The sequence below is a fragment of the Tribolium castaneum genome, chromosome 1 (genome assembly GCF_031307605.1).
Source record: "Tribolium castaneum strain GA2 chromosome 1, icTriCast1.1, whole genome shotgun sequence".
Taxonomy (NCBI): Eukaryota; Metazoa; Arthropoda; class Insecta; order Coleoptera; family Tenebrionidae; genus Tribolium; species Tribolium castaneum.
Window position 1 is genome coordinate 15,328,138 of NC_087394.1, and position 17,080 is coordinate 15,345,217.

The 17,080-nt window shown below is 31.2% G+C and overlaps 1 protein-coding gene across 6 annotated transcripts in view; it reads left to right on the forward strand.

Annotated features, from left to right (window-relative positions):
* The first annotated feature begins 6,609 nt into the window (after nt 1-6,609).
* The window catches only part of Nhe2 (Na[+]/H[+] hydrogen exchanger 2), a 63,567-nt gene continuing 53,096 nt past the window's right edge, over nt 6,610-17,080 (forward strand). For all 6 annotated transcript variants that reach the window (XM_064359896.1, XM_064359907.1, XM_064359900.1 and 3 more), the window contains exon 1: nt 6,610-7,117. In XM_064359896.1, the coding sequence (XP_064215966.1) occupies nt 6,769-7,117 (349 nt within the window). In that variant the 5' untranslated portion in view covers nt 6,610-6,768. The remainder of the gene's footprint in view (nt 7,118-17,080) is intronic.

The following is a 17,080-nucleotide window of genomic DNA, read 5'->3' on the forward strand; positions in this document are numbered from 1 at the left end:
AGTTTTGAACATTTTTTAGGCAACCTTTTCCGATATATTCCTTTAGATAATAAAAAGTAAGTTTAATCAGGTAAGCAGATGGGTTCAAGACGACCTTAGTTTGAATCTTAGACTAGCATTTAAACATTTAATTCAGTCTGGTGTCTTTTAACAGCACCCGAGAGATTGTCCGGTATTTTTGAATCACTCTGTACTCTGTATAAATATGCGTGCACTTATTGTTACCGTCTTTGTAGTTTATAATAAGTAGATCCTGAACACATGAATATTAATGAATTTTTCAAAAAATTGTATGAACTCTTCGGGTGTTAAATTTAATTATTTTGATATATTGGTCAGCCTATGGAAAGATTGGTTGGTTGTATTAACATTGTTTTTAAAAGTAGGAAAATTATTTAGTTAACCGTGACAAGAAGAAATAGTATGTATTTAGTTAATACATACACGTTATCAGTACGTCAGCAAAGAGGAAGGAAAAAATAAAATTTCTCATATTACTCGTATGTATTTTTATAATAGTCATGTTTTCTTAGAGATTCTCTTAAAGTCTACAATAAACATTAAAACATTATTTTTAAAGCAATTAGGTACTTAATAGTTATTATACAAGACGATAAAATTTGCTTTTATCATTGAGAACGGCCAAAACATTTTATTCCATCCTTCATAATTCCGATTGAATTAATGAGTTATTTTGATAGACAATTATAAACGTCAAAAATATAGAACAACAATAGTTGTATACTTTATTTTTCTATACGATAAAAATTCATTTTACTATGAAGTAAAGAGTGGATATAACGCGATTTTATCCATGACGATGGAAAAAACATTGTTTCTTTTGTAGGCACCAACACTTGATATTGCTCATTGGCCATCATATAATTGGAAATAAAAATGTTGCTTATTTAGTGTTCAGTTTGTTAAACCAAGTTGAATATTTGTTATTTAGTTTATGCTAAGTTAAATAAGGTTAAATAAGTGTTTTTTACATTTTTTATTTTGTAATAAATTTTAAATGACATTTACTTAATAATATTATAATTAAGATGTTCTTAGTTACTTCATTTTAGTTTAAGTTATTTAGACTTGCTAACAAATATTTTAAGTAGGTTCAAATACGACATGGTCCTAACAACATAATAAAACCACGACGCGGTCATTCTGTGACGCCCTAACGTCTCCTTTGCGCATTTCTGGACGAAGAAATAGACTAGTTTGTGGGGATGTGTATGATCAAGCTAATGTAGGCAATAAATCGATATAAGTATTTATCTTGTAACGAGATGCAGGTCTTGTAGTAGCAAGAACATGTACACGGTAGGAGGACGTGTTTTGTAAAATCATTACTCCCTAACACTATTGTTAAAACCTTCAAAGTTGTAGTTTATTTTGAGCGTCGATTGTTGGAAAATTTTGTATGCATAGTGTAAATCATTCCACCATTTTTGCTACTTCTCAATGATGCCAATTGTCAGTAAACACAGTAAACAGTAAACACGTGTCTACTTTATAGCGTTTTATCTTCTTTACATTTGATAATGATAAGATATTCTTAACCAAATTTTAATGCTTTGTCGGTCAATTAACTTGAGGTTTAGTACTTTCTAATGATTTTTTTTAGAAAAACAACAACTACAAATAATATTTACTAAAAAGTCGATAGGTATGTTTTGAATGAATGATTTACGTTCATTTAAATTATATAAATAAAAATATTATTATTATTATTATTATTATTATTATTATTATTATTATTATTATTATTATTATTATTATTATTATTATTATTATTATTATTATTATTAAACTCTAAATTATGATAATGTGTTAGGAAATGGTCTCCCAAGAATTTTGGGGTGCATTTATGAAGCAAAATGTGGTCGAAAACCTTTATACAATTTTTTGATAAAACAAATAGTTTTCTCAAAATAAAAATGGTCTCTACTGTTTGGGGACTGCTAAAATAATGCTTTGGATACAAAAAAATCACATAAGTTTTGCTTTAAGAATTATTGTTGCTTGGTAACTATTCTACATTTACAAGAGATTTACTACTGTTAAAGCCAAAACGTTAAAGTGATTTTATTATTGAAAAACAATTTAAAGTTTTGCAATATGGTCGAATATTCAAACGAAGAATATGCAGATATGCACTGTATTTGGAGAGTCTAATGGCAGTGCCGTCCGAAGGTAAGTATGAATACCTAACTTTTTCTTCAAAGGAGAGTTCCAGACAGGAAAACTATTTTTGATATAGCACAACTTTTGCGTACAACCGGCTTCTAGTGACACCAAAGAATCAAAACGTAGGTAGAAGACGACACGTGGGAACGGTTGGAAGTGAAAATGTTGCATTGAGTTGATGAAGATCCTTTACCAAGTACTCGGTAGCTAGGAAAGTTGGATGGTATGAAGAACTTTGAAAGAACCTCTTCTCTATCCGTACCATTTACAAAGACTTCTGTTATGTTCTATCTTTTGGTGTTTATTTACTTTGGTTTTATTTTGTAGTTCATGAATTTATTAAAACTTATTGTTTCAATACACAGTTTGATATAAATAATTAAAAAGCGTGATATTCAAATAGTCTTTAGTTGGAAATAATCTGTATTGATCAATATTTGGTCAATGGGTACGTCAATTTTATAAAAGCTGCAGTTCAGTTCTTCGCTGAGACATTTGCTTCCTTGCGTTGATTAACATAGCGACAAACTATTGACTATTTCGGTAAAAAATGCAAATCTTTTCATAAATTATACAGCGGAATTATACAGAATTATACAGAATTATACAACCAAATTATACAGAAGCTCTCAAACAGTGGGGCCGATTTAAAATTATTTATTTTTGAGAAAACCATTCATGTAGGAAAAAAATGGTATAAATGTTTTCTTTCGTTCCCATTTTGCCTCATAGACGCACACTGAAATTCTTGGGAGACCATTCCCTAACACCCTGTACAGGTAATTGTATAATGAAGTTGATTACACCGCTGTTCATTTTACTAAAAATCACTAGTTTCATTATTTCAAATACCTAAGAGCATATTTTCTTCTAGTACTCTTTGAAAATTATTTCCTATCAACAATAACTGTTAAAGTGAAAATAAAAGAAAAGGATAAGAAGCAAAATTTCGGATCGTAAATTTATTTATTATTTATTATTTACTAAAAAATGTTTATCAAATATTCGTTTTATAATAAATAAAGATTCATAACATAACATGCTAGTGTCAATATACTTAATTATATTTTAGAATATTCTTTGGATGAAGAACTGTCGTCACCTAACGTTATCAATATTGGTTCTATTTTATTAATTAGTTTTGGAATTGCCTTTATTATAAAAAAACATTTTTCTGAAAATTTTTGAAAAACTAAAATTACGCAAATTTTGTGTTTACATCGTTATATTTTCCTTCTGAATAAAACTTGATTTTTTACACTAGATTTCCCAATAAATGTAGAGTCCAACGTATATAAACAAGGTTTAGATTTTACAAAAAAAGTAAGAAAATTACAGTAATGTGTCATATTTGTGTAGCGAAATTTTCGAGATGCGAGAAATTTTTTTGTTTTAAGAGATAGACTCCTACATAAGCTAGATGAAATGAAGTATCTTCTTTTTCAAGGCGTGCTTGGTGTCAGAGTTATAACACTCAACTTTAGATTTTCTTATGGACATCATATTCGATACTTGTATTTTTGAAAAGTCTTTTTGTTCGTGATTACAACGGTGCATTATGCTAATCTTACATGCTAATTAAAATTAAGAAAAAAGCGTTTTTACAAAGTGTGTTTTGGAAAAAACGCCAAAAATTTTGTTTAACAAACTAAATTTTACAGTTGTATTAAATATGTGAGCAGAATTTTTCAAACTTTGTTTTGTTTTGCAAAAATATAAACTTCTAGCTTATCAAGTTGTTCAGTAAGCTTGACGGAAATGTAAACCTTCCCGATCCAAGTTCAGTTAAATTTCCAAAATCTAGTTTGTTTAAAAACAAAATTGTTGGCGTTTTCACTCTTCGCAAAAATGCATTTTTTCTTTATTTTGACCAGCATGTAAGATTCGATCAAATTATGTAAGACATCGTTGTAATCAGAAATAAAAACAAAACTACAAAAAGCGAATATGACATGACGTCCATAAGAAAAACCAAAGTTGACATCAACAACGCCTTGCAAATACAATGACAGATTTAGATTCCTTGTAAAAAAGTGCCTAAAGTACCTTCAAGTTAAAAAAGTCTAATTTTGCTGGTGTAATTAATAATTCCAAAATTGAAAAAATTCAAAAAAATTTCTTTCAGATAATTTGTCAGCATAAAAATGTGCAACTTGTGCCCTAATTTAAATAAACCGACGTTTATCTTTTATAATAACTGAGGTCCCCATGGTGCAGCTGGAAAAACGGACACATTGTATTTATACCTACAGTATGGTGCCAATAAAAGTAGTCAAAGTAATATTTTGTTTACTGTTGATTTTCGTAAAAAATCGTAGAATAGGTCAATTTTTGTTTTTTCTTGTCCATTATTTGATATAGTTTTTGTTTATCTGCTCTATAAAATGCAAAGCCACTCATACTTGTTTTTTTAAATGCAATTGACGGTATACGTTACATGAAGTGACTGGTCGTATGGTCACTTCGAGAAGAAAACAAAGTATTATGTAGGTTTTTGTTTTCTGAATATTTTAAAAATTGAGATTGAATTTTTAAGAAAAGTAATAAACAAAATGGTTTCTTTACAACTGAATATAGTTTCTAAACGGGTTAAAAATTTCGTCGATTCATTTTTCTAAAACAAACGTTACGTTCAAATTGCAAGAAAAAAAATCGTAACTTCCTGAGGGTCTTAGAAACAATATACAGAGTGCCCAAACATCGGCTCACCAAGTCAGTGGTACGTTGTTAAGAAGCATGTGTAGATTACGGGAAAAGTACTAAACAATCATTTCCTAACACAATTTAAAAATTAAAATTCAATAATAAATTAAAATTTGTAGATGTGCCAACACTGGGTTCTAGATGTCCTAGGAAAACGTTTCAAAAATAATTCATTTATACAGCGTGAAATTTTTAACTGGAATAAAATTCATAACTTTGATTAAGACAATTTTGGTGAAAATTCCCGAAGCAGGTCAATTTTTCTTTTTCTTTGCCTACTATTTGGTGCATATGGTTTTTGTTTATCTGTTGTCAGAAATGCATAGCCACCACTAACTTATTTTTTTCAAATGTAATGGTATGTCAAGTAAGACTTCGTATGAAAACACTTTTCAGCAATACAACGCACTATTTGTTCTATAAATTTTTTCAAAGCCTACATTATTTAATGCAACAATTATTAAAAATGCGGACCTGTCTTGGAAAATAACATAACGATAGTAGCATGAATTTCTAACATTTTGCAACATTTCTAGTGTGATTTGCCTAATTTCAATTTATAAAAACTGTTTTTTTTTGTGGGGAAGGCTTTGAAAATATTAAAAAAACAAATAGTGCGTTGTATTCCTTGCAAAGTGCTCTTTCACATGAGGTGACAGTTAACATTCCGTTACATTTGAAAAAAAATTAGAGGTGGCTGTACATTTTAGAAAACAGATAAACAAAAAGCGCATACACCAAATGATGTGCAAAGAAAATCAAATATCGACCTGTTTCAGAACTTTTTTACAAAAACCGCTTATATCTAAGTTACAAATTTTATTCTAGTCAATACTTCCACACTGTTTAAATTTTTTTATCACTTGGGCAATATTTAGAAAACAAATAGTGCGTTATACTGCTTTCGAAGTGCTCTTTCACATGAGGTGTTACACGACATACCGTTACATTTGAAAAAGAAAAGTTGGAGCTGGCCGTGCAGTTTTGACAGCAGATAAACAAAAACCATATGCATCAACTGGTGGGCAAGAAAAAACAAAAAGCGACCAGTTTCTGAAATTTTTACAAAAATTGCCTATGTTCAAGTTATGAATTTTGTTCCAGTTAAAAATTCCACACTGTATTGTTGATCAAATTCTACTCCGATCACGATTGTTAACAAACGTTGTCAGATATCATTTATTGAAAATTTGTTATTTATCGTTATCAATAATTTTAATACATACATTTTAATACATTTTTACCATTTTAAGCAATTCTCTACCACAAAGCAAAACCCTCATTTCTAGACATTTTGTTTTTTTTATTAAAAATGGTTCATAAACACGTCCATTATCAGTTTTCGCTTTTCGTGCACTCCTTTTATCGTCCTCTTTTTACAAATTCCCAGGCTCAACATGCAATTCACTAGCAACAAAATGTTAATAAACCAAAAAAAAAATAGGCTTTAGGCCGTTGCTGTTTTATTTGTTTTTTTGGTTAGCTTTGGAAGTAAAATTAGCCTCAACTCAGCTAGAAAATCCCCTCAAAGTCCTTTAACATTCATTGCAGCTTTACATTAATCCCAAAATCGTTAAACGCCATTTTTCACGCACCCATCCTTCGTTGTTTTCCTCTTCATCAAGCAAATTCCATCGAATTTCGTTTGTTTATCGCGCTTTCTACGTCGCCGCCGCCGCCGCCGCCGTCGTCGAAAATCCCAATAAGTGTCATCGTCGGTCCACCGCGCAATCGAGCGCTTCGCTCCAGCGCCAGTGCGCAACTCCAGGCGCCGCGACGCCGTCATCAGCTGGATTCGACGCCCAGTCTCGGCAGGTGCACGGTGCCTGCAGCCGGCTGCCTCCATGGCAGTCCTCCCGCGACCCTAAGCCATATGCGATGCACTCGCTCCAACACGGTGTGAACCTCTCGCGGCGGGCGGCGGCGGCCCTGCTGCTGCTGGCGGCGGCGGCGGCGGCGCTGCCCAAGCCCCCGGACCACGCGTCCGACACCGCCGTGCAGCCCCCGGTCAACCGCGCCGCCAACACGCGCGACATGGACAGCCTCTACGTGCCCACGACCAGCGCCGCCCCCGAGGCCGGCCCCAGCCCCACGGCGGGCCCCTCGAGCCCGCCGCCCCCCAAGAAGGAGGTGGAGAGGTACCCCGTCATTTCCGTTTCGTTCTACAGAGTCGAGACGCCCTTCATCATCGGACTCTGGATTTTCTGTGCCAGTTTGGCCAAAATTGGTGAGTCTTGTTGCGAGGATGATTCACGACGAGCTGCTTATACGGAAAGTGAACATAATTGAAAATCGTTAAGGGGAGGAATAGCATGCCGCATATCGGGCCTCAACCCTTACGACAAATATTTGCTTTTCGTTTCATTTTTACCACACATGAGCGGACACGTGTTGGAAAAGCATTCGGTTCAGCGGCCAAAACAATGCAAAATCATTGGCATTGAAAAACTTAATTGTTTGTATTACTTATTTTTAATAATAAACCAACAATTAGTTGTTTTTTTGTGATAAAAATACCAACGGTCAAAATTTGTTGTCACGAGTTGGATTTATCTCCATATCTGCAATCTCTACGCTTCACTCATCGTTCTAATCACATTTTGGAAGGTTTACCTAGACGTTCTCGTGTGTTCGTAGCGATAAGGATTTGCCTCGGTTAAAACAAATAATATCCAATTATTACAAAATTGGTGTATGTTGTTAAATATTTATTTTGATTGTAAGTCATGCCAAAAACTCCACCGTCGAGTTTATAATTTATTGCTTCAGCTAGTGACGTCAGTGCAGTTATATACAAGATAAATTAACGTAAAAATACATAGTGTACAATTACTACATACACTTGGACAATTTGTAATTTTTTCGTAAAATGATGTATAACTTCTGTCACAATAATTAGCGGATCATTACCACTCGTATTTATCCGGTAGGAAAAGGGGACGTGAAAACGGTTGCTTGTAAAAGACAATTTAACCCAAATCAGAAAACTAGATTATCAAATATCTGTGCGGAGGGTGCACTCTGAACCCACTAAACTCTCTGTCGGCTCATTTTTTGTAGTTCCTTCTGGAACTAATATACATTTCACCGCCTCTTTGTAAACGTTCTTAGTTTTTCTTTCTCATGCTTCCTTTTCTTTTGTTTTCAGTATTTCCATAATATGTGTATTGATTTCTCTCCAAGTGTTCTCGCTACATGTGTTTATTTGATTTTCGGTTGTCTTTTCTAAGAATTATTCTTGTCATCTTGGACACTCTAGCTAATATCTGGGTTGTCACGGTAGGTACTAGCATTGCTCGTTTCTATTTCTTCAAATTTTTGAGATATGCCATGAGATACCCGTGTTCTGTGAAAAACACTTCTCCGTGTTTTCCTGTTATCCGTTCTTCAGGAGCAATGTTTCTGAGTTTTTGATTATTTGAAACATAATCATTTTCCTTGTCATTGTATATCCACTTATTTTCTAGTTTTCAGTTTTTTCTCCTTGTCTTTGGCTAGATTTTAGATCTTTCTTAAACCAACAGCTTTTATCTACAACAGTTTAGCAAGCGCTGTTTTCATAACAAGACACTGTACTGTTTTCTCTGTACCTACCTTCTGGCCGCAACGTGTTTATGGTATATTATGGAATGTGTCGCTTCCTTTTGTTCTTTTTTTTATAAGTATCGTTTGTTTCAGAATCTCATTAGAAACAAAAACGAACTTTTCAGCGACTTAATATTTATTAATTAATTTAAATTAAAATGAATTGTAGAATAAAATCCTATCACTGCATGATTATTATTATTAGTTTTTGAGGTACCTACAGGTAAAAATATCCTTTTATTCATCTGGTATAATCATCAATAAATTACATCTGTGAGGAGAAACAGGAAAAAAAAATAGAAAAAGGCCCAACTTTAAGATCTCGAGTTTTGTATTTAAAAATTGTCAACAAGAAATTATTATGATGCCAGCTATTAAAAATAAAAATTGATCCTATCAAATATTTAAGGAAAAAACTGAAATTTGAATTTTTTTCGTCTTTACCGTTACTTCCATTACTCTTTGTAAACGGTCTTAGTTTTTCTTTCTCATGCTTCCTTTTCTTTTGTTTTCAGTATTTCCCTAATTTGTGTATTGATTTCTCTCCAACTGTTCCCGCCACATGTGTTCATTTGATTTTCGGTTGTCTTTTCTAAGAATTGTTCTTGTCATCTTGGACACTCTAGCTAATATCTGGGTTGTCACGGGAGGTACTAGCATTCCTCGTTTCTATTTCTTCAAATTTTTGAAATATGCCATGAAACACCCGTGTTCTGTGAGAAACACTTCTCCGTGTTTTTCTGTTATTCGTTCTTCAAGAGCAATGTTTCTGAGTCTTTGATTATTTGAAACATAATCATTTTATATTCACTTATTTTCTAATTTTCCGTTTTTTCTCCTTGTCTTTGGCTAGACTTTAGATCTTTCTTAAATCAACAGCTTTTATCTACAGCAGTTTAGCAAGCGCTGTTTTCATAACAAGACACTGTACTGTTTTTTCTGTACATACCTTTTGGCCGCAATGTATTTTCCCAAATGGTGGCTTCATACAATTCCCCTATTATGGAATGTGCCGCTTCCCTTTGTTCTTTTTTTTACAGGTATCGTTGTTTCAGCATGTCATTAGAAATAAAAACAAACTTTTCAACGACTTAATATTCATTAATTAATTTGAATCAAAAAGGAGTTGTAGAAAACATCTCATCACTGCATGATTATTATTAGTTTTTGAGGTACGTGCAGGTAAAATATCCTTTTACTTATCTTGTACAATAATCCATGAATTACTTCTATGAGGAGAAACACGAAAAAAAAAACAGAAAAAGGCCCAACTTTAAGGTCTCGTGTTTTGTATTTAAAAATTGTCAACAAAAAATTATTATGATTATTATTATTGCTTATTTGTAATTACTAATATTTGTAACTTAAATCAATAGAAAAACAATCTGTATATTTTAAGATCATTTTTTATTATTAACAGAAACCTGGGCTAATTAAATTGCGTAAGTTATTATAGACTATGTACAGGGTGTTTCACGTAATTTTAAGAGGCCCGCGTATGTAAAATGCAATCAACAATATATATTTTGATATGAAATCGATTACAAATTTTGAAAAATTAAATAGTCTTCTCTTGTTTGTTTACCCCATCAAAATATTACAACGTATTTGTTAGTGAGCGATTAAGTTAGATACATTAGAATTATATTCATTCCACCTTGTGATAAAACACATAAAAATTGTTTATGAAAAACAGCAATATATGGCTATTAATGAATCCGTGGCTAGTTTGACAATTACTGTCTTGGGTTTCCAAAAATTAAATAATTAAATGTGTACAGTAGTCGACAATACAGTTGGTCTCAAAATAGACGCCCGTGCTTTGGCAGTTTGATTTAGGGTGTTAATACAAATCGACAGTTAAAAGTAAAAAATTTTGCAATTGTCTTTGGTTTTCGAGTTATTGATAAAAATGTAAATAATAAGCTTTAGCTGTGTTTCCAATTATTTGTGCAACATAATTCATCAGTTGATGTTAGCGATGTTAAATTTTTTTAAATCTTTCTGTCTAGTGAGGAGTATTATTGATTTCCGTCGGTTTTGTATGTTTAAAATGATACGATACCACTGCATTAGTGTATCTGAGATTTTGTCGATATGTTAAAAGCTCGGTTATAAGTTAGATGTCTGTATGACGGCAATGTCACTCGTGAGAGTAGGGCATGTGCGGAAAAGTTTTCAAATCGCATTATAGCATACTTTGTGGCAAACAAATTTGGTAAAATCGCTTTTAATAAAATTTAATGTTTAAATTTTAAATTTTAAATTTTAGATTCTTATTAATAACTCGATAACGAAGGATAATCAGACAATTTTCCACTCTCAATTTTCTATTTGTTTTAGTCTTCTGAAGCAAATCCTCAAAGCACAGGCGTCTTTTTTGAGACACACTGTATAATCGCGTACACCGTATTTTTGCTGAATTGAGTAGGTAGTCAAATAGTAAAATTGCCAAAACTTACTGAACACGACAAAGTTTTTATACAATTGAAGGAGGGTGACTGATAGCATAAGAGCAGTTGCGAACCAATACAAAAGTTGGTTCGGAACGACCATGACTATTAAATCCTGAATAAAGTGCAATACTTAATTAAATAATAATTAAGAACTTTTAGACCTGAGAACGAAAATTAACTTTGGGTTATTATTCAAAACGGTTGAAGGAAATTAACAAAAATTATTGTCGAGACCTTAATGCATTTTTCGTAACAGATCAAACTAAATATCAGCTGCAAATGGAGCTATGAAAAAGTATTAATTTTACAATCGCTATTGTATTAATTTTTGTAAATAAAGTATCATTTTTACCTTTCTGTTAAATTAGAGTGACAATTTCTGATTGCAACCCATAACCTCTTTTCTAAAAATACCTTCAAACACCCCTTTAAATTTCAAAAAAGACATAACTACACATTAATAAGTTAAAAAAGATGTGTTACTTGATTTTTCATAGTGTACGCTATTAATTTGTCCACTACTGTACATATTTATTTATCTGGTTTTTTGGGATTTTTGTATTTTTGGGTGTGTATTTTAGACGCAGGACTCGTAAAGTTGTGTGAAACACCCTGTATATATTATATTAATAATCTACAATTAACAAACGACTTAATTACAATAGTTCCCTTGGAAGTATGAAGAATTTTTAAAATCACATTACTAATATTTTGGACTACAAATACTACAATATATATAATACAGTAAAAATGACTTTTTTAAGCGAGTGATTGATTTCTTTTTCTAATTTCGTGGTCTCAATCTCAGATTCGATATAATTTTTTTATTCACAGAATGTAGACACAAAAATACTACGAACAAAAGAGTGAATTCTTCATGACAAAGATTTTTTATATTTCCAATTATAAGCTACTAACGAACAGTTTTTCGTAGTAATTGTTTAGTGTTTAGTGTTGGTATAGTATTAATTTTTCACAGGAAAAAACAAGGAGCATTTTGAATGAACAGGTAAACAAAGCTCACTTTCGTAAAGTTTGAATATTCTAAATTTTAACATAGTTTCATCACGATTCATCACGATTTGAGCTGCTATAAAATTAAATTTGATTGCAATTATCTTTTTCATTTTCCTAATATTAGAAAAAAATGACAAAATAATCAAAAAATTGCAATTTTTTTGAAACTTTATAGAAGTGGGTAGAGTTTTGTCTTATCCATAATATTGAATTTCATTCTGGTTTCATTATGATTTCTCATTAATTTGTTTATGTTTACTTAAAAAAAGTTAAGGAATCCATATGAAGGCCCTGTCAAATTTCTGTACAAAAAAGTTGCGAATATTAAATTGAAACATGTCAGCTAGTAAAGATAAAAATTAATCCTATCCAAAAATTTAAGGGAAACAGTGCAATTTGAATTTTTTATCGTCTTTAGCAACTAAGAGAAATTTGTTACTTTGCTTCCCTGTAACTGTAATTTTGATAAAGTCATTTTAGCCAATTTTGTCACCAAATTTCAGTCAATTTTCGAACTCCTAATAGATTATAATTATTATTTGTTGACAAAGTTGTATTTACGCGATTTAAATCAATTAAACATACAACGTAGTTAACTTATTATACTATCAACAACTGAGTAGGTACTGAGTAACATTGTTAAGTACAAGAACTTAACACCATTTATTGTATGCAAAAACTTTTTAAAAAACCGGAATTTAATTACGAAAACCAACTAAAAAACTGCTGTTATTTTTAATGTTGATAGCAATCATTTATCAAAATTATTAATGGCCGATTAGCGAATGAGTTAATTAATAATTAACAATATATTTGAATTCTGATCATTACCTAAATGTAATGATTGCGTGGATAATGATGAATGACTGATATTCTGTAGTAATAATAAATTATTAAATGACTTCAACTACGAGAAACAAGACATAATATTGATTTTTCACATTACATTACTTATGCATCTTTGTAATACTTAAATAGATACGGCTCGTAATAATATAAAACAAAGAAAACAATAATACTGATGTAATCAAAATTTTAAAAATTTTGCGTCTGTCTGAAAATTCGTATCTTGAAGTTAGGGATCTGAGATACCAAATTTCTTTCGTTTAGAAAAACAAAATAAAAGACTTAATAGCGATTTCAGTCAGGATCAAGTTCCATTTACTTTACATTACCAAATGACAAATGAATCACGACGTGAAAATTTAATTGCAATTGCAATTAAATTTTCGGTAAACAATCCCTTACTGCAATTGTATCATTTTTCTGATGAAAATAATATGACTGTCAGAGAAGAGTTTGTTGTAATAAAATAAGTGTATCAATTACTTGCTCCTCAAATATTTTTTTTGTTAAAATCTTGTTTTCTGTTGATTAGGAATGAATCCATTGAATCGTGATTTGAGGATTATAACGATTTTATGGTAGTTACATCAACGAATCCACGTTTCTCAGCATGAAATATCCATCAATATTAACTAGAACCATTAACTTATTATTTATTATTGAGAGAAATGGCATGTAGAGCAGCTTGCACAAAGTACAATATCGTGTTCGAAAAAAACAGATTTTCAAATTTTTATTAGATATTTCTTTAAAATAAATTGCGAGTTTTCAATGCTAAAAGCTTTCTGAAAGTCTTCATAAGCGTGAAAAATGTTACGTCACAACTGTAATTTTTCAGCATAATAATCTCTTGAAGGGTTGAATAAACAAGCAGCTTTCCATACTCGTAAGCAGCTACCAGTCTGATAAATACATAACACACTTATCACCCGATTCAAGTGCTAACCAATTTATACGTTACGTAAATGGATTTTGACAGTTTGAATGTTTTTCGCAAACAATCATAATTGTAACTGGTTAATTGGGTGGAAAATGTTTCATAAGTTTTGAGCAAACGTAACAGCTACGTCACTGCGAAATTAAATTACATGTCAATAACAACACTCTTATTCAACGCGTTTGCTGACTTTTAGGGGTTAAATGAAAAACTTTAACAGGGAAATTCCTTATTTTTTAGGAAGCTTCAAGTGTGATTTATTACAAAAAAATGTTTTCTATTTACTTGTCAGACAATAAACACCATATACACCAATGAACAAGTTTGTTACAAATTTATAACATTTTACCAAGTGGTTTGATATGATGCAACTGATAGGAAATAAAACACGATACAAACACCACTGCTTCGAGCTCTGATCATTGCTGCAAAATGTTCAATTGTTTAAAACTGTGTGGTTTTTCCACATTTTCCACATTTGACAGAATTTTCGTTGTACTGCAGAGTTTAAGGTCAAAGAATATCGATTGTCTAGACGCAGTGCCCTTGTAACCACCAATTTGTCCCCAACCACAGATTTATAACATACATTTTTAACAATCATGTGCTGCTTTGTTATATCAGATTGCGCTTTAAGAATTAATCTTTTAATTAAGTGGACAACGGACCATTCTAACTAGCTTTTCCTCTGGAAAAAAAACATCTATTTCAGAAAACAGAAGCTGAAAATTATAGAAGAGGAACAACTGCGTATACAAAGTGTTCTATAAATTTAAAACTTTTTGTTTTGAAATATTTATTTATCTCTATCCATACTGCATATCCATATGCAGTACATACAGGCCAATGATCCGAAGAAGCTCCATAACGTGTTTACTATTCTTTTTTTTAGATTATAGCTGCGTTTCTGCTGCATATTTTAAAAATATTGCGTTATACAGGGTGTCTCAGCTAAGACTTCCGAGCCTGATACCTCAGATATTTGTCAACGGATTTTTATGAAATTTAAAATGCAGATATTTTAGAAGATAAAGATAAAAATCCAATTAATGCAACAACTCAAATCTTAAAAACGTTAATTAAGCCTTTTAAGACTTGTATTAAAAAAATTATCGTCAGTGAAAAATGCTGTCAGAAAAAACTCGTTCGTGGAAGACGTTTGTTTCGCGAGAAAAATGAGAAACAAACTGTTAAACGTGGGTACAGATGCAAAAGCGTAGATCTCTATGAGACAAATAAGGACTATCATTGAATTTTGGTCAATCCTACTCGCAAAAACCTAACTTTCACGCAAGTGACATTTTACAATTATCTCTCATCCATACAAAGTTAAAAAACAATATTTTTGACTTACTTTTGGTAGTGGATGCTTTGATTCTGTCAAAAAAGATTAAAAGACTGAACAACAACTAAAAAATTCTAGACACTTGAACATTCAGGACTTTGGAACTGTTTTGTACACTGCTGATTGGATTCTCTTCAAAAGCTTGAATTACAGCCCCAACTATTGCTTCGTTTCCAGTGACGTGTTTTGTCCTCACTCGATTTAGTTCAGGTTCGCTTCCTGTGTCTTCAAATTAATGACGATTCTTTGAACTTTAAATTTCATAAATAACATTTCACAAAAAGTCCAACGACACTTTCCGTAGGCGAATATTAATTCCTTTTTCAACAACACAGAAATTTCAGCCGCTGTTGTTGGTATTTAAAGTAATTACACCAAATGAAAACAATTTTACTTTTCTGACAGCGCGCACACTTTTGACAGTTTTTTTCAGTGGTACACAAAATGGCGCATAGAAATGCTTCATCAATTGTTTCAAAAGGTGACTGCCTTTTTTTAAATAAAGATTAAGATTAAGTTTTTAACAACAAAATTTAATTTTTTTCTTGGATCAGCCGAGCGATTTGGTTAATTTTTTGTGTGGCCATTTATTTTTCGGGGTTTAATGATCCAACGGTAATTTGGTTTAATTTTAAATAAAAGAAATGTGTTATAAAATTTATTTTTTTAACTTGACGTCATTTTTTTGCCCCTAATTGAAAGACCACCTCCTAAAATATGTGCATTCTAAATTTCATAACAATCCGTTGACAAATAACTGAGATATTAAGCTCGAAAGTCTTAGCTGAGACACCCTGTATATACAGGTGTCCCAATATTAAAAAACGCTAAAGTTATGTTTGTTTTTCAAATGGAACACCCGAAATTTTATTGCAATTTTGGACGTGGCTCTTAATACTGATGATTTTAATCTAAATTTGGTACATTTTGATAAGTTTTTGTAATTAGTAACATTAAAAAATCAACCGTTTTAAAGACCGAAATTTAATAACTAAAAAGATATCTAAGTTTAAAAATTAATTTCAGCAACAATGCACAATAACAATGCTTATTCATAAGCATTGTCGTTACCATAGTAAGCCATACCAGATCCCTAGCAACTTCACCACAGACCATTTCAAAGAGGAGTAATAATTACTTGAAAGTAACACTGAGGTCCAGTTTATAGAAAGCTTTATCAAATTTTAATGCGTTGTTAAAAGTTAACAACGCGACCAATAGACCAATCAAATTGGCTCAATTTCGTCACGTGATACGTTAATCACACATTTAATTGCGAATTAATGACGCTTCTATAAACCGGTCCTAAAGTTATTATTAGCAAAAAATTTAACTTTTTGAGTACTGAAACAAAAGTTAATAAAATTTATTTTAATATTTAAAATTAAGTTTCTTTGGAGTAATCAGCAGAAGAGACTGTTAATGTTTTTAAAAACAAAATTTAAAGTATTTGAGATGCAAAAATAATAATGTTAAATTCAAATTTTTTAAGTTATTCAACTTGCAAGAAACTTCATATTTTTATCTTCTTTTACATTACTGTGAAAAGATACATAAAAAAAATTAAAAAATTTAAGGTATTCCATTTGAAAAAATACAACTTTAATGTTTTTTTTTAAAAGGAACACCCTGTAAATAACTGCAATATTTTTAAAATATGCAGCAAAAACGTAGCTATAATTAAAAAAAAACAAGAAAAAGTTAATATTTTTAATAATAAACAAATTATGGAGCTTTTTTGGTTGGGACAACTTGTAGGATCATAGAAACAAGTCGAATAATTCAATTGTTTTTAAATCGAACGAGAAGTCAAATTTAATTTTTGTTTTGGAGCAAAAACATTTTGCCCCACAACCTGTTTCGTTTAAAACGCACATTAGAAGACTTTTATTTTAATTTTAATTTTAATTTTATTTTTTATTTTAAATGGAAAGCCTTGTTTTTTACTGCGTTTTTAAAGTTATTTTAAGGTCGTTTTATGGACTTTTTTTATACCTACGTAAC